At 33.2% G+C, this 19,231-nt stretch overlaps 1 protein-coding gene across 2 annotated transcripts; it reads right to left on the reverse strand.

Moving 5' to 3' along the window:
• Positions 1-8,447: 8,447 nt before the first annotated feature.
• Positions 8,448-15,854, reverse strand: LOC132049841 (transcriptional corepressor LEUNIG_HOMOLOG-like). 2 transcript variants are annotated; one of them, XM_059440806.1, is made up of 19 exons: positions 15,508-15,854; positions 15,349-15,396; positions 15,185-15,249; positions 14,282-14,379; positions 13,949-14,058; positions 13,552-13,853; positions 13,363-13,438; positions 13,145-13,253; positions 12,312-12,361; positions 11,973-12,221; positions 11,675-11,761; positions 11,115-11,309; positions 10,764-10,902; positions 10,572-10,678; positions 10,248-10,397; positions 9,954-10,109; positions 9,735-9,854; positions 9,359-9,556; positions 8,448-8,883 (listed from the first exon to the last, which is right to left on the reverse strand). In XM_059440806.1, the coding sequence occupies exons 3-19, from the start codon at positions 15,214-15,216 to the stop codon at positions 8,740-8,742; spliced, it is 2,322 nt and encodes a 773-aa protein (XP_059296789.1). In that variant the 5' UTR covers positions 15,217-15,249; positions 15,349-15,396; positions 15,508-15,854; the 3' UTR covers positions 8,448-8,739. The 2 variants fall into 2 exon arrangements, with proteins under 2 accessions (XP_059296789.1, XP_059296780.1); XM_059440797.1 differs by having other exon boundaries at positions 15,185-15,254.
• Between the last annotated feature and the right edge of the window lie 3,377 nt (positions 15,855-19,231).

A 19,231-nucleotide genomic window follows, 5' to 3' on the forward strand; every position in this document is an offset into this window, starting at 1 on the left:
TTCTAATTCAAATTATTAAATTAATTTTACATGTTTAAAACGAAACAAAGTAGAAATTTGATTTTCTATTTACTATTTTTTGATTTTTGATAAATATTAGGTTTAGCTCATTTTACTTGTCATGTTGACTTTTGCATGGTTTTTTAAGGAAATGTCAATTAAAATTATAATTTGACTAATTTACTTTATTCCATTATTTGATCTTCATTTGATATTATTTTTTCTTTTTTCTGACATTAATCTCTTTTTCACATTTATTAGAGTAAGAATAAAAATGAAAAAGTAATTAAATTCTATCTTATTTTCACATATAAATATTTTAAGTATATTTATTTTAGTAAACGTAACAAATAAATGACATGGCGGAATAGCAAATACAACAGTTCAATATCTAGATTAGATCTCGCGCATTAATATAAAAAAAGAAAAAGATTCAGATATTAAAATTACTTAACCTTTTAAAAACAATAATATTGGGCATATTTTTTCTTCGTACAATAATTTCATTCTTTCACTAATAGGTTGATATGCATGTGGCAATGAATCTATCATTATTGACTTAATGGGATACTTTAGAAATTACACGAATATTGTTTGATTTTTTAATATGGGGTGCACTTTTTTTTTTGACATTATTAGTTTGCACTGTTTTTATGCATATATATATCACGATTAATATAACATTATAGTTTGTGCTCCGTATTCAAAATTTTATTATATTAGTGTTTGCTACGAATACAAAGTCTGCAAAAATTTATTAATACTTTTTAAAAGAGAAGACTTGTTTAAAAGGAAACTATTTCCTCTCTTTGGGATAAAACAATAGCAATATTTAACCATCGGGGTTGATACTTTCAATTTTTTAATTCGATTAATTTAAAGGTGTAAAATACTTATTATTTTTTATCAAATTTTGATTTGGATAATTCTAATTCAAATTGTTAAATTAATTTTACATGTTTAAAACGAAACAAAAGTAGAAATTTGATAAACACGATTAATATAACATAGTTTTGTCTTCGTATCTAATATCTTATTTTAAAATATAAATATTTTAAGTATATTTATTTTAAGAACATAACAAATAAATGACATGGCGAAATAGCAAATACAATACTAATATCTAGATTAGATCTCGAAAAGTTAATATATAAAAAAATTGTATGGTTTGGCTACTTAACCTTTTGAAGAAAAGCAATAATATGGGTCCATGCTTTTTGTCTGATAATTTCATTTGCTCTCATTAATGAGTTGATAAGATGTGTAAATGAATCCATCATTATTGGCTTAATGGGATACGTTGGAAATTACAAGAATATTGTTTGATTTTTTAATATGGGGTACACTTTTTTTTTGACATTATTTGTTTTTTTAACATGGGATCCACTTTTTTTTTTAATTGCTTTTGTGTTTAATATGGGGCCCACCCTTTTTTTTTTTGGGAACGGACGACGATCCTCTTTTTACTACCGCATAGAAACTCATGTTTCTATATAGTAGTAATCCCCATTAAAAAGATAATAAATATGAGGTATAATTTAAAAAGTTAAACTGTGAAAGTAGATTGATTTTCCTCTTATATATACTTTGCATTCTTATTAATATTAATAATTAATGACATAGTTGAAAATAACTGCAAGTTGTATCTTGATTTAGTAAAAACCAAAATTATCTTGGGATAACATTTTTAAGATAAAGTATGTTACTCCCTCCGTTACTTTTATTTGTTCACTATTCCAAAAAAATATTTTCACTTTTACTTGTTTACCTTCGCATATCAAGAGAAAAATCATTTGTTTTTCTTATTTTACCGTTAGCATTAATTATTCATTTCAAATAATTTTCCAAATCCAATATAATTATAAAACAATTACTATAGATATCATGATAAAATATGCACTTCATTTGTTATTTCTTAAGGGATGTGCAAAATTCATAGTGGACGAGTAAAAGTGAGCGGACTGAGTGATCAATTAAGTATGTTAAAACTTTTAAATGGGCGTGTGAAATACACTCGTCTCGAAGTTCAGCATATTCAATATGTAGTGCCTTTTTTTTTTTTTTGGGAAAAAGGGTCAAAAATACCCCTACTTTGAAAAAAGCGCAAAAATATCCTCCGATTTATTTTGGGGCCAAAAATACTCCCTCTCATCCCAAAGTTTTCAAATATACCCCGTCTTGATGGAAATTATCCCCCAAAATAACCCGAAATCATTTTTTAACTCGCTCAATCATTTAAACCCGACCCAACTAAATAATAACCCACAAGATCCCCTTATTCCCCCAATTCCCTCAAACTTCAAATCTATTATTGGGGAATAAGAGATCTTATAATTATTTAAGTCGTGTTAAATGATGGAGCGGGTTTAAAATGATTTAAGTTATTTTCAGGGGGGATAATTTCGTCAAGATGTATATTTGAAAACTTTAAGGACGAGAGGGGTATTTTTGACCCAAAATAAGTTCGAGGATATTTTTAGCCCTTTTTCCAAAGTAGAGGGGTATTTTTGACCCTTTCCTTTTTTTTTTTGGTAGTATCTCAACCTCGTAGATATTACAAACGGAAAAGGCTCAAATATATCATCGAACTATCGGAAATAGCTCATTTATGCCATTCGTCAATAGTCGTGCATTGCGATGCTATCGAACTATCGGTGAACCCGCTCATCCATGCCATTTTTTATTAACGCAGGTTTTAAAATACCTGATATGACACTTGACCTCCAATTAGAGGTCCGTGGTATGCGTCGATAGTTTAGGCCTGCTTATGCCATCGAACTATCGAATCGCGCTCATCCATGTCATTTTATTAAGTCGATTTTACAATACTCGATATGACACTCCCAATTAGAGGTTCACGTCGTTTAATTAAACACCGCACGATTTGTGGGTCGGGTTTTAGTTTAATTTAGGATTTAATTTGTGTTGGTTTAATTAAACGACGTAGGCTCTAATTGGTGAACAAGTGTCATATCCGGTATTGTAAAATCGACTTTATTGAAAAATGGCATGGATGTACGTGCCCATTCCCGATATTCGATATGAGATAAACGAGCCAAACTATCGAGTGCGCATAAATGAACTATTTTCGATAAATATGACATATTGAGTCTTTTCCGTATTACAAATGGCAAAGCCCTCAGAAGTCAGAGCCAATCATGATATTTCTCAGATCTAACTACTGACTCGCTTGTCCAAAATTAAATAATCTTACTGGAGTAAAGTATATTATTTCATAAGTAGAATATAAGTTTATTTTCAAGTCCTCCCGCTCTTTCTTACAGTACCTTTTTTCCTATAACCCAAAAACCAGGTTACATACTTGTAATAACGTTACCCAGTTTACACGTTGTTGATCCATTCAGGTGCGTGCCCTTGACGCAACTCTAGTCCTTGCTGCTAAAATTGAATATGAGTACTTGAGTAGTATTATTAAGGCGCGTTTGGCATGAAATAAAAAATTATGCAAGATATTTCATTGTGAAATAATATTTAAAAATAATTGATATTTAATTGGTTATTAAGTTAGTTAAGTTTTTGATATGAACATATTTATGGATGACAGTTTTTTTTAAGAAATGATTTTTTGATATCTAATGGCCATTTTTTTTACCTTCAACATTCATCTTTTTTCACTTCCAACAGAGTTTTTCAAAACGAGATGTTCACCGGTGTTCCAATTGAAAAGAAAATTTTGAGCTGTGTTTTAAAAAAAAAAAAAAAAAAAAAGAATCTCCATTTTATACAAATTCTGATGTCATCAAGCAAACACCAGCTTAAATGTTTTACCTATTGGTTGCGGCAACTTTACTCGGATTGCTCAAATAACTTAAAACAACCAAACAGAAAATAAATTTAATCAACAAATATATTGTACTCCCTCGGTTCACTTTTACTTGTCCACTATGAATTTTACACACTTCTTATATCAATAAAGTGCATATTTAAACATAATACCCATATTAATTGGTGTAAAATTGTATTGTTTTAGAAAATGATTTGGAATGAGTAATTAATACTAAGGATAAAACAGGAAAACAAATTATTTTTCTCTTGATATACGAAAGTGGACAAGTAAAAGTGAAAATCTATTTTTAAAATAGTGAATAAGTAAAAGTGAACCCAGGGAGTATGTCTAATCAAACTAGAGATAGCAATGAGAAGGGAGAAGCAATACTCCCTCGTAGGGATGTACATGGACCGGGTTGGTTCGAATTTTTTAAACACTAAACCAAACCAATTGCGTCAGGTTTTTAAATTTATACATTAAACCAAACCAATGAAATTCGGGTTTTTCAACCTCGGATTTTTTCGGTTATTCCGGTTTTTTCTCGGGGTTATTCGGGTTTTTTTTTCTAATAGTCTTGATACAAAACATATAACTTTTACTTCAAATATTTCTTTAGTCCTAGTAAGATACAACTATGTAATTAAGGTGTTTCAAAAGAAAATACACACAAAATGTGAGAAGAGTGATGACATTGTATTAAAATATTCAATAAAAGATAACAAAATCGGTTAAAATAAATATTGCTAATTAATAAGCCATAAAGAAAATGACCATAATCTAAAAATACTAACTCATGCTAAAATAAGTACGGCTAATAAGTATTAATTACATGACAAAAAAAAAAAACTTAAGTTATGTATTTTCACTCTTTAAACCAATTATGCAAAACTAAAGAATAGATATCCAACGTTATTGTCATTTCTATGGGTAAATTGAAATTCTTTTGTTAGTATTAGTGTTGAGTTGGTTTTGGTTTGGACTTTATATGAGTTACTAACATCAATATAAAACTTATTCACATTCAAAATCCTAAGTTCAAGCTTGAATAATATGATAATAGATGAAAAACTACGAAAAAAATTAAGAAATATTTATAAATTACATTACAAATAAATATTTTTATGTATAAAATATTTTAAAAATTGAATACATGTAATGTCGGGTTGGTTTGGTTCGGTTTGACTTTTTTTAGCTAAAACCAAACCAAACCAATTATGGTCGGGTTTTTTTTTCAACACCAAACCAAGTCAAACCAAACCACTAGTCGGTTTTTTTTCTCAGTTTGACTTGGTTTATCGGTTTGGTGCGGTTTGTCGGTTTACTTTGTACACCCCTACTCCCTCGGATAAAAATAAAAATAAAATAAAAAAAAGGTATTCACTTAGCCTTTTTTTCTTGGGTCAAAAAAAGTGTCTACTATTAAGTGTTATGTGATCAAATCCCAATGCCTATTTAATTAAGGGTAGTTTAGTCAATTTACATATTTTTTTCTTGGAGTGAGTAGTTTCTTAAGGAGTGTGCAAATGGCTAAGTAGACTCTTTGTTTGATCCGGAGGGAGTATTATTTTGTGGCTCACACAACTGAAAATCCAAGTAAAACTAGGTGAGATGACCAGTTTTCATGCTTGCTGTGAGTTTTTAGCCACTATTTAAAATGTAATATGCAAATACTCCCTTTTATGCAAAACAAAAAAAAAAAAAAAAATTGGACAAAAATATCCATAAACATTTCCTACAAGTAAATTTTAATACAATGTGGTGGAGTTTAGAACATCTAGAGGCAAAAAGACAATACTGGATTATTCCCTTTTTAATATCATGAAATTGAGATGGCATTTTGCTTCAGATACGCGTGAGGGAAAAGTTAATATCAAGGGATTTCACAAGTGAGGTTCATTCATTTTGTGCTGGAATGCTTTTGGTACACATAGAAATTCATGTATGCGTATTCTGTCATTCTCTCCTCATGTAAAAAACGTGGATTGTAATTTTGTAAAAATACGTTATTGCTTCTCATCAGAATCTTGAATCTCATAAGTTATTCGTGGAGTTTGAACTTACAAAGGTTTACATTTCATGAATCATTTATGGAGCTTGAAACTCCATCAAATTTTCATACTTAGATCGTAAAAATTTGAACCTTATTAATCGCTGTTTGGGTCTGAACTTAGAAAGGTGTGAACCCCAATAATTGTTGTTGGGTTTTGAACTTCAGCACATCGTGTTGGGGTTTCACTTGTAAAATCTTCAAACTCCAGCGTCGATTATTGGAGTTATTCTGTGTTTTAATTGAGGTTACTTTTATTCAAAACTTTTCCGTATAAACGAAGTGACTAAATGCTAATAGCTTTTTAAATAGTGACTAAGCTCCAATAACAAGGGTCAAAAAGTGGCTATTTGCTAATTTCAAAACTGTAAACTGGACGCAGTAACTGATCATTAGCACAAATATCCCTATTTCGGGGTGGTCTTTAGTTACAAATATCCCTATTTCGGGGTGGTCTTTAGTTGTTGCCCCTCAAATTTGAGGTATTTAGTTTTTGTCTTTCAACACTTTTAACGCGGCATAAGTGTAAATTTAGCTCGACCATATGTATCATAATATTCCATAAGTTATGCAAGACACGGCAAAATTTTCAATGCTCAACATAATTTAAAAAATACTACACAACTTATGCCGCATAACTTAATTCCTAGAACTTGTGCCGAGCGAGGCAAAAGTTCAGTTTCCAAAGATAAATGTTACAGAACCTATGCCGAGCGAAGCAGCTCTGAATATTTTCATAACATGAGGAGCGGGGAAAAATATTAAAGTCCACAAACATGAGAAGCAAAAGACCAGCGCGTTTGAAAAAGACGATCCGTGCGAAAACTTCATTTTTTTTGCGCGGATTGTTCTTCTTCTGGGGTGGTCTTTAGTTTTTGTCCCTCAAATTGGTGGTCTTTAATTTTTTCCCTTCGCCTGTTATGGGTTCGAACCCCAGCAACTGTTTGGTAGTGATTTATTAAAAATAAAAAATTTCTGTACTATGCTTTTATTATCGACGTGGAGAAAATGAGATTTTTCTGTGAAAATGGAAGAAGGCAAGGGGAGTTTATAAAGGATCGCAGTTTGCATGTTTAAATCTTAAGTTGTTGCATTCGATTTCTCCTAATTCTTCATTTTTCTCAATTGATTATTGTATCTTGGTAGTTCTTTTTCTGCTCTTCCTGAACTCATGTATGTATATAAATGCATATTATTAATATACCAGTAATATTATGAGTATATAATATCTACTAATTATACCAGTAATACTATGAGTATAATGATAGTTATACTTGAAATATACTATACACATTACCTATTCAAATATACCGTGAATAAATCTCTAAATAAAAATGCATAAATAAACAAAAACAGATATATATTATACCATTATTATACCACTGTATAATTAAGTATTCTTAATTATACCATACCACTTGTATAATTAAATATACTAAAATTATTTTATAAATATATAATTGATTCCATTATTAAACTTTTTATACAATTAACTATCACTTATGGGGAGGGGGAGGGGGAAGTCATATGATTGAGAGAGAATATATATGAAGAGTTCGGGTGGAAATTGGAAACCTTAAGCATAATTATAGAAATGACAGGATTTGTTTCAACTTACATAATTTTTAGGGCGAAAATGTAGGAAGGAGAAGTTATTCTAGTGTATCTTTTAGAAGGATTATAAAACAGAATCAAATTATAGCTGACACGATTTGTAATTTCAATAATGCTGCTACACTTTTGTAAATATTTTAAAAATAATGCACAATTATGTTTTTTCCCCATATTAGAGAACCACCCCAAAATAAGGACATTCCTGCGAATTGCCCCAAAAACTTCTTACCATTACCTTGCTACAAACGGAATATTGGCGCATTTCATCTACTAAATGGCCATAGGTACATATTGTGGGCCAATTGGGCCACTTAAATTGGAGGCCATTACTGGATAAGGGATACGGGCCTCAGGTTAACACTTCTGGAAACGACAACCATGTTTTACTCATGCAAGCAAATAAAGAACATCTACTAACATGAGTGGTTAACACCCAACATTTACTTGTCATGTTTGCACGATCTGAAACGGTACTTATTAAATGAAATTTCATTGGGGTGTTTCTGTTTACACAGATGTACTTGGGTATGTGTCCCGTAACAGCAAAGTGAGAAATTCTTATAAGGGGATTCAAGAAAATGTAAGAATATCCCGCGCTCAATTAGGATGTATAACCTAAAGTAGTTTGAATCATCTTCATTATTACCCAAAAAGCTTTTCTTATGTCAGAGAGAATCAGAAATTTATACACACGACCGTGCTTCTGCAATATACATATATATAAAAATTGTTTTTACCCCATTTGCTTTATCTAACTTTTCAATTAAAATGATTCCATTGAACCCCTTTCACTACATGTAGTTTGAATCCTGTTTACTGGTACGAATGTGTTCAAGTATGTGAAGGGTCGTACTTTAACTTTTTGCTAATTTTATATGTATCTTGAAGGATCCGCACAAAATACACTGCATATATGAAACACAAAGCTTATGGGTCGTCTAATGCCCTCTTTGGGGCAGCAATAGACTACTTATCGGATATATGACTCTGATACTCTTTAGCAGTGATAATTTGAGGTATTAAAATGCGTCATTATCAGTTTACAATTTACCATGAAAAATTACGAATTGGTTAAGCTCTCCTACATTACCAAACTATGGCTCAGTGCAACTCGCTTCTCAACCGCAAACCACGCTCTAATGTTTAACTATAACAAGCAACAAACATGGATATTCTTTATAAAAAACAAAAGGCTATAAATATACCTAAATTTCTTTTTTTGTTATATTGCTTAAAAGCAAATGTCAACTGCTTTATGGTGACATCTTGACATTGAATCCTCTCTCCTTTATTTCCATAACTTGACCGAACTGTCATGACTTGCAGAACCAACCATTCCAGTCGCTGGTGACTGCGCTAGGGCAGCGATAATGTTGTCATGTGCTGGAACTGTCATGCTTTTATTCTCAACCATGTCCCACAGCTCCAGAGACTGCAACATAAATTCACAATGTATCAGTGAATGGGCACCCAGAGATCAAACAGCAGTGAAGTGTTGAGCATTGTCACCAAACGGTAAAGAGTGTATGAACATGAAGTGGTCCATCAAACTTAAGTACTCCCTCCGTCTCAAATTGTTTGCCGTTCTTTTGTTTTTACACGTCCCTTAAGAAATATTAATTAGGAGGGGTATTTGACAACTTCTACCCCTATTTATGTCTACATCATAATCTCTCTCCATTAAATGTTTATTCTATTAATGTGTCATCTCCATTAATGACAAAATCCTACTAAGGGTAAAATGGCGAAGAAATAATTAATTGTGTCTTCAACTTGTAAAACGACAAATAATTTGAGACAACTATTTTTAGTAACCCCGACAAATAATTTGAGACGGAGGGAGTAACATCTTACTGATGTGAAATAAACGGACAAGAATAAAATGACTTAAGGAGAACAGCAATTACCCTCATTCCTCCAATCACCAACAGAGCTGAATAACTAGGATGAAAAACGCAAGAGTGGAACTGATTCCCAGTAGCACTTAGCTCATGAATGCAGTCACCGGTGTTCAATGACCAAACTTTGACAGACTCCTCACTAACTGATGCCAGTAAGTCACCATTGAGATCCCAACACAGGTAGTTCACCACTCCAGGATGTCCCTACAAACAAACACCGTATTTATCTGAAAAGTAAAAAGAAGCCTACGACACCCAAAATATACAAATGAAAGGTCAACAATATATATACAACATACCCAATGAATCCCACAATGTGGGGTCTGGGAATGACAGATCATACTAATTAAATAAACTCAAGTCATCTAGCACGAAAACAAACCTGGAAAGAATGAATTTGCCTGTCATTCTCGACATCAAAGACGGAAACTGTCTTATCTGAAGCGGCAGCCAATAGACGCCCACTCATTGGCTGAAACCTCACTTGTGCACTGCCTCCTTGCTACAAACAGAGAGAAATGAACTCAAAGATAGCACAATAGGAATTTACTACTGCAAAGTGGGTAAAAAATTAACAATAATCAACATTAAAAAGGCAAACCTTGGACACCCGAGTACATGTAAATGGACTAATACTCCAGTAGCGAATTTCATAGTTGCTATCGCAAAAACAGAATAGGTCGTTCTTTTTAGGATGAAAATCCAACGACATAACATGATAAGGATGCCCCGTGTAAGCATGCAAACAATAGCTAGGCTGCAAATACAAGTTCAGAAAGGATTGCTGAAGCTGAATATATTTAACAATTGATTAATTGAAAACTTGCAAATAGTATGATGGTATCAAGTCCTATGCAACTATAGCTACTGAAAAAAAGAATATAAAAATAATTACATTGGTTGCGTCCCATAATCTCACAGACTTGTCAAATGAAGCAGTTGCAAGTTGAGAAGAATTAGGCCGGAAGCGGATATCTGTAATCAAGTATTGATGTTCCTCAGGGGTGGTCTCTGTTTGCAGAGTATCCATGTTCCAAAGAACAGCCTGATGCATACAGGAAATGTTTCTTAATTTACAATTTCTTAGATGAGGCCAAAGATGAATAATGACTAATTGAAGTAAAACAGAATAGAGCCTACAAACACATATCATAGAACGAAATAAAACAGAAATCCGACTATCTATGCTAAAGACATTAGATACTCTGGAACAGCCTACCTTCTTGTCATGTCCAGCACTAGCAAGTAACTTTCCGTCTGACGAGAAATGACAGCAAGTCACTTTATTTCTCGTGCGTATACAACCAACTTCACCAAAGGAGAAACCTGAGATGAATCGTTTTAAGTTAATAAATCTGCAACCAAAAAGAAAGACAATAGAGCATTTATAAGTCCAATTGTGAGATTTTACCTTTTGAAGATTCAGGCTTGTGCTCGGTAAGAGTTTGTTTCAATGTGCCATAGATGTTTCCATCTCCTCCGTCATTTGACAGAAATGATTCCACATTATCTTCCAAAGAACCAATGTCTCCAAAAGGCTCTAAGTCATCCTGTACAACAGAAGTCATGTTGAGTATCATACAATTTAAGATAGTCAACGACACTTTAAAGTTCACGACATAATTAGCATATTAAAACTTCTCAATCATAAGAGATCTTTGAATCTATATGGAAACCAATTACTTTATTAACAAATATGAAAGTGGTATATCTAGAAAAAATAACGCAAACAAACATTTGCATGAAAAACTGAAAGAATTACCAGTTGATTTGTAGAGGACGCAATGCCACCAGCTCCCTCTCCTCCATACATCATCAAGCCTTTTGACATGCTAGTCATCCCATCACCTGGGGTATGAGTTGATGCTGGTGAGCTTGGTGAAGGGCCAACTGTGTTACCAGTGCCAGTACTATTAGCATGTCCAGAAGACGAATGTTGCTTTCGTTTTCTGTTGGTCTGGGAAAAAGGTAACAAGATGGATGAACTACTCTTCAATTGCTTGAACAGTTGGACTGATTAGATAATTTATTTTCCAGGAAACCAAAAAAAAAAAAAAGGAACAGGAAGAGACGGAAATTTCCGACTACTTGTACTTTCTCTTTGGGGTTTTTTGCTTTTCAGAAAATTAATAAAACTAGCCCTAGGCCCAAAAAGCCTAGTGGACTTTGTTTTTAAAAATAAAAAAAAATTCCAACTACAGCAAAAGAAGGAACACAAGGCAGGAAGAAATATCACTTCTTAACAATACTTGATGTCGCATGAGTTTGATGATATCAAAACCCAGATAAAAAGATCTGCTTTTACGCTATCCTTATGCTAACCTGTTGCAGTTGTTGTTGTTGTTGTTGTTGCTGCTGCAACTGGTCCTGTTGTTGAGACGAAGAATGCTGCACTGGGGACATCTTCATCTGTTTAAGACAGATATATAGTATAAGCACTTTAACCTTCAACCATTCTATGGATTGGAAGAGAATAACAGAGACCCCTCCACAGAAACAGACATTATCATTTATAGACAATGTCTACCCTCAGAATAGTTGTGCAGTGTAATGGACAAAACACAACAAAGTTAACGCCCAAAAGTAAATCTATTCTTGAATCTAGGAGAATTGAGTTAACCTTTGGTGAATTTGCCTGTACTGGAGAACAAATGGATCCATCATTTCTTGGGGGCTGACCATCTTTCGCATTAAAGTTCCCTCTAGGTAATCCACCGAACCCATAATTAGGTGAGTTTCCAAGGTTACCTTGGGCTTGAGCTTGAGCTAGGACCTGCTGTTGTTGTGATGCCAAAAGAAATTGATTTGGCGTCTGTAAGTTGGGCTTTGGTACTTGCAAACCCAAGCTGGGCCTTACTTGGTCAATTCCCTGTACATATCATGAGCAAGCAGCCAACTATGCACGTCAAAATTTCTGTATATCAAAAACAATGATGGCTAAAAACAATAGGTAACTTACTGTTAAAGGCCAACCCTTCAATGGTAGACCAGTGACACCTTGGTTCAACCCTAAGAACAATGAGAAAATGTAAGGACTGAATTGCCCAAGTTAAGGTCATCTACAATATAAGTGACACACAATACTCAGAAAAGACAAGAAAGAACCTAAACAGACTCATCAGAAGGAGAAATTGGGACGATGGAAAAGGGGAGTTTTCAAGAAAGTTGAGCTGGAAAATAGAAATCCCAAAACAGAAAAAAGGCAGAGAGACAATTCATTAATGCTCAGATAAAGAAGACCAGTGCCAACATTTTCCACAGATTAACTGTAATACATTACTGCTAAAGACAGATGAATGAAGCTAGAGATGTGATGACAGACAATTACCGAAAGTGAAACGTCATAAATATAAAAGAAAAAAAAAATTTGGATTCCAAGTACATTGACAGTGGCTCTAGGGGAAGTAGAAATCTTAATCAGACTTACGAAGAAGCTTTCAATATATAGCCTAGCAATGATTAATAACTTGTCGTGCACTTTAAACAGCAAAAAAAGGGAATAACATGACACCATTCACGAATTCAAAGAATTCAGATTTGGAGGACAACGGCAAAGTTCCACAAAACTACACAAGATCAAGTGTCTTACGGGAAGATGAGCAGGTTTTAAGGAAAACCTATGCATCATGTCAAAGATAACAAGATAATTTGGTAAAATCATTGCTAAATGTGCATTTCATAAAAATGGGTATATTTTCACTTTGAAATTATTAGTAATAGGTTGCCAAAGGGGTGTCAATCAGAACATGTATCTCTTTTTGTATACTGAAGATAATTCTTTTGTAGTAGTACCTGCACCAAGTCCAGCCTTTGACTGAAGAATTGCTTGCCCATAAATAGATGAAGGATCCATGGGCAAAGACTTCTGAGTGCCACCCAAGTTCACTTCCCCTTTAATATCCTGCATAGTTGAAAAAGGTATGGACCTTAGCTTGGTAAAAGAGGACGAAACATTGAGTATTCAACAAAGAAGAGATATCCTGTCTAGAACTAAGAGCTCATGTACTTACAGTTGCCAGCTGAGGCCGTCCTTGTATTTGCTGCAAAGCTCCAGACATGTTCCCTGAACTTCCTTGTACCAACTGGCTGAATCAACAGAGAAGAAATAGAGATGCAAAAGATTCAAGGCATGCAACAAATAGATAGGTGTTTTGTAAAATAATGCAATAACATATATGGAGCGGTTGCACCAACCATACCCTTGATAATTAGTTGCTGACTTGAGAAGTGCCATCCTATTGGGATCAACAAGAGCTGAAGATGTCTCCGAGTCCATGGACTGAGGGTGCTTCATCCGTTCCTCGTACATTTTCATTGCCAATACACTGGCAGATGGCTGCCCCATCATACCTTCGGAGTTGATAGCATTTATAGGACCTCCAAGAGGGGAATGATTTGGATCCCTTCGCTGTAACTGTGCATTTCTTTGCTGCATGAGTTGCAACTGCTGCATTTGTAATTGCTGCTGATGCTGATGCTCTCTTGCTTTCATTTGTTGAGTCTAAATTAGAAATAAGTGCTTCAAACTTGGTACAACATGCAAAAAGCTTCTTTTAAGTAATTTGTGTCAAGGGTCATTGCTTAAGTTCAACAAACCTCTATGTACGCTGCTGCTGCCTCGGAATGTTTTTCATTTGTCCTTGCAATGAAAATGTCCCAGAACACAGACCACCATTCAAAAAGAAATCCTCCAGGTGCATCAATAGCTATAAAAGTAGGAATCAGAAGATCAAAAGGTAGATTCCCATCAAGAAAGAGAATTTTAAAACATGTCAAAGTTATGCAAATGTTTAATGGAGGACAAAGCAATCTATTGGTAGAACATGAACCACTCTGCAGATTGACTAGCCAAACAGTATATGATACATAAGTGCAAACGCTTTTAAGCCAAAAGAAATTCCAATGTAGAGCATTGTCTAACAGCATTACCTACAGGATCAGTAGCAACCTTTCCTTCTGTCATGAAAGCTTTTGCAGAATTATGCAGCTTTCGTTTCAGCAAATAGTCATGGATGTAAACATCCAGCCTAAAAAAATAACAAGAGCTTTCGTTTCAGCAGATAGTCATGGATTTAAACACCCAGCCTAAAAAAATAATGAGAGGCCAAAAATTAAGGGTGAAAATCCATAATATTACAAATTAAAAGTAAATAATATCCCCTCCATGCAAATTTGACTCGCACGATTACTATTTGGTTCGTCAAACCATTTATCCTTTAACTTCTCAAAAAACGTTTTAAATTTTCTTATGTAAACAAAATCTAATCTTTTGAAGTTCTTTTATGTAGTTTCTGAAAACGTAATCTTTAGAAAAGTAAGAAATCATATAGGAATTCAAAGTGAGGTTTAGATAATTTGATCCTCATACTCCCCTAAACCCACCATTTTCACCACCATTGGTAAAAACCTTACAATCTTCTCATCACCATTGGTAAAAACATGATTCTGCTTAACCAACAGTGCTAACTAAGAATTAAAGATTACTCGCTCCGTCCATTTTCACTCGTTCATGTTTGACTTAGCACACCCCTTCAGAAGCAATAAATAAAATGATAATTTTACTATATCACCCTTAATTATTATATGTTGGGAAACAAATTGGAAATAATTATAGTACTTAACTATAAGGATAAAATAGGTACAAAATGGTAAATTATATCTTGGTTTTCCAAACTAAACAAGTAAAAGCAAAGACCTATTTTAATATATTGGACAAAAGGAGTATAAAACAAAAACAAAAAAGAAAAAAAGAAAAATCATTTGACCATTAATTTATCAACAAAAAAAAAAGAAAAAGAAACAAGAAAACAAATTGGCAAGGAAGGTACATACATCTTATCTGCTTCCCAATTACTCTGTGCCATTACTGCAGGTAACTCAAACAACTCGCAAATTCACTGAGCTAAACACAGTTAAAGACAAAGTTACCACAGTTAAAACATAATAAAAGAAACAAAAAGCAATTCTCATAAAAAAAAAAAATCAAGAAACCATACCAATATTACTACAAATATTCCAGCATTACTGATCAAAACAAAGATTTCCTGTAACAAAAACCACAATTAAAACAAAATCAACTGAGGAAATAACAAAATCCAAGCAAGTAAAATCAAGATCTCAGTCAAACAAGTCCTTGTTTGGGTTCAGGATCTTACACTGAATTCAAAAAGCTTAACAAACTGATAGGTGCACTATTATTATGAAGAGGTGGATCCAGTATATATAAACTTGCTCTAAGTCAAGTATTATTGAAATTAAATTCAATTATTAAAGTCCCGATCACAACTATCAATTAATTAAGCATTTAATTATGAAAGAAAAACGAATTGTAACACGTTAAGATAGTGTTATTGACAAGAGATTAATCATTCGATAATTTTAGATTAGAAGACTAAATAAGAGCTTAGAAAATATTGTGAAGTGAGGATGAAATGAAACTTTAGAAGAGGAAAGAGAAATAGTAATAAGAGAGAATAAATATCAGGACAGGTTGTCCCGATTAAGTATCCGAGCCTTAGCTTCGGAGAACCTTTAAGTCTTCCTTTAATAATAATGTAAAATATTCGCTCCGTCTCAATTTATGTGTCACCGTTTAAAAAAGAAAAGAAACTTTTTTAAAATTTATGATCTAAAGCAAAGTTTAGATACTTGAAGGCTAGTCCATTATCTCCGTCTCATATTACTTGTCCACTTTTCTCTTTACATGTTTTTTAAGAACTCATAAATAAAAGTGTATTTTTATTATATTATTCTTATCTCTCTCCAATTAATTGCACTCTAATTAATATCAATATTAGTTACTTAAAACACAATTAATGTTAAGGACAAGATAAGAATTTTTTTAATTAATTCTATCTTGATTTTATAAATTGGTAAGTATTTTGGGACGGATATTTCTAGTAAAATGGACAACTAATATGAGACCGAGGGAGTATTAATTTGGCACACCCCTTAAGGAGTCATAAATGGAATGACAATTTTACTATAGGTCCCATAATTATTACTGAATAATCTAATGATTTAAATTAATCAAACGTACTTTAAAATTTGTGCAACCACTAATAATTTCTTAAAGTTTCCAATTCAATAATTAATAATAAGCATAAAATAGGTATAAAATGATAAATTATCTCTTGATTTTTTAAATAAAATAAGTAAAAGTGTACATTTAATTTTAGTATATAGGATAAATAAAATTGAATGGATAAAGTATTTCATTACGGATATAAAGGAAATTTTACTGTTATGTTGTTTCTAATTATAAAAGGTAACAGTTTTTTGGGAAACATTAAAAAAAAAAAACAAAAAAAAAAAACCGTACTACGTAAATTAAGACAAAGGAAATAAAATATAGTCTAGTGTTAGGTTCGGCAAGGACTGTTGGGTCTTTAAGACTTGATTCGGTGATTCCGTTTTAACGCTAGTAGTTCACACTTCACAGATTTGTTTGATTCCTTACTTGGAAATTTTAAATTTGACTTTTAGTATAAAATGGAATGAATAAGTAGCTTAGATAAATTGTGTTATTTGTACAATTTTGTTGGAAGACTAATTTAAAGTTGAAGTAGAAAACTCAAATTATTTAAGATTTAATATTATTAGTTTACTTAATTTTTGTCTAAATAAAATTTGTAGTTAAATTTGTACAGGAATAGATTTTACAATTTCTATTATAAATAAATACGGATACTTTCACTAATTTTATAGTAGTGAAGAGGAATAGCAGTAGCGATCATTAAGAGAGTTATGAGTTTTAGGTAATTTTTCTTTCAAATTAGTTTCATAGTCTCCATAATTTGATAGAAAATGAAGTAACTTTCGATGTATGAGTGGCGCTAGCCAATGTGTGCCATCCGTCTGACCAAAAATTCTCTTAGCAAAGTTATAGACAATTGTGAACAAAAAATAGATTGTTCAGTGAAAAGTTTCTAGACATATTCAAAAAACAGATGGTTCAAAAAGGAGCAAGCAAATATAACACAATTAAAAAAAAAAAATCTAAAAATTGTTGGGAAATGCATCAACAATAGAAGTTGGAGACAAGTGCATCAACAAATGGAGGTTGGTGGAAAAGTGCATCGACAATTATAAATTGGAGATAAGTGAGGTTGGTGACAAGGAACGTTCACGGTTCGATTTGGATCAATTTTTTTATGTGAAAAATAACCAAACTAATTAAGTCGGTTATTTAAATTGTTAAAACCAAACAAAATATACTATGTCGGTTTTTATGATTCGGTTTTTCTTGGTTTTTTTGGTTATTTTGGTTTTTGTCGCTTTTTAAGAATACATTACAGCCGGTTGCAACTTAGAATCCTTTCTTTATCATTTTATTTGTTTGGTCAGAGGTTGCGATCCTAATTGATTTGTTCTCAAATTTATTTGAATCCGTGTAAAGTGTTGTAATTCATTCAATCATCTTATATTTAGAAGAAAATAGAGATTTTATATTTCATTCCAGTTAATTTTACTTATGTCTTTGTTATAGCTATATATAAGACGATAACGAGCAACTCCTAAGATTGGGTAAAAGGTGATCATATCCTGTTGTGTTGCGTATATTTGTTTGAACTTTTTAAATAGTTCACAAGATTCTTATTCTACCATCTCTTCTTTCAACTCTGTATCATTGGCTGCAAAATTAGAATTTTCAAATTCATCATGCTTTGCGTGTCTACATTTATACTCTTGTTTCCAAATTTAAGACAAGTATTTTACTCTTACAGAAAATAGAATCATGTCTTTGTATACGGTAGAAATCGGGTCAACGTATGACCGATGAGGCCGGAGCCAAAGACAGGTCCAAATGGGTACGAGCACGTTCAATCTTTGCTCCACACCGGGGATGTTGTACCGGACACAGCTGACCCGAATCAAAATAAGCGTGTCCGTTGGTCCGGATTGTCCTAGCCCAGATGAGCGTGTCCGTTGGTCCGGATAACCGGTTGTGAGGCTGTCACGTGTCGTAAAATCGTTTCGCCATTTGCGCTGACAACCGTACGGGTGTCAGACCGTACGGATCGACCCTTATCTTTTTAGGGTTTATTCATAAAGGCTTTTTGTATTGTACTAAGGGCCCGTAAGAAAAACCTATAAATAGAGGGCAACCCCCCCCCCCCCCCCTTTCCCCTTTTTAGGTTAGCTTTTTTCTCATATCGCAATATTGTAACCATCTAAAATATAGAAGCTCTCTTCAAAGTATTTTGGTTCGGATTTGTATTATTCATCCACAACTGATCTAATCTATCTTCATTATTTAAGCATATTTGGCATATGTCATTTACGATATATTATTTATACACATATATATAAATATAATCCTATACATATCCATAGACATCTCATACCAACTTAAAAGATTAAAGTTCATCCACATATCCTATTTCACCACATACAAATCTAATTGTTACCCGTAATTCGGGGTAAACAGTTTGGCGCCCATCGTGGGGCATAGGATAATAATGGTGGTTTAATCCTTACTACTTCTTTTTTCACCTGCTGATTGAAGAATCTGCGGATTTGCACAAAAAAAACGTACGAAATGGCAAGCAACGACCACTCCGGTCATGTGAACAACAACGAGATAGTAGCTGAAAACGAGAACAACAGCGGGTTACAAAACCCACCTGTGGATCCAGCCGACCCAAATGCTGTCAACTCGAGAGAAGGCCTCAACCGGCAGAATACCGTCAATCAGGAGAATGCCGCCCTTCCGGCCACCGATCCTTTGAATACTCATAACTCAATTACTTTGTCTCGGGCTCAAGGCCAGAAAACACCGGATATTCCGGATGAGATTAACTTACATTTAATATTTGAAATGTTGCAGGAACAAGGGACCGCCATAGCCGAACAGGGGATTGCCATAGCTCAGCTTCA

This window comes from Lycium ferocissimum, chromosome 1 (assembly GCF_029784015.1).
Source record: "Lycium ferocissimum isolate CSIRO_LF1 chromosome 1, AGI_CSIRO_Lferr_CH_V1, whole genome shotgun sequence".
In the NCBI taxonomy this organism is placed as follows: domain Eukaryota; kingdom Viridiplantae; phylum Streptophyta; class Magnoliopsida; order Solanales; family Solanaceae; genus Lycium; species Lycium ferocissimum.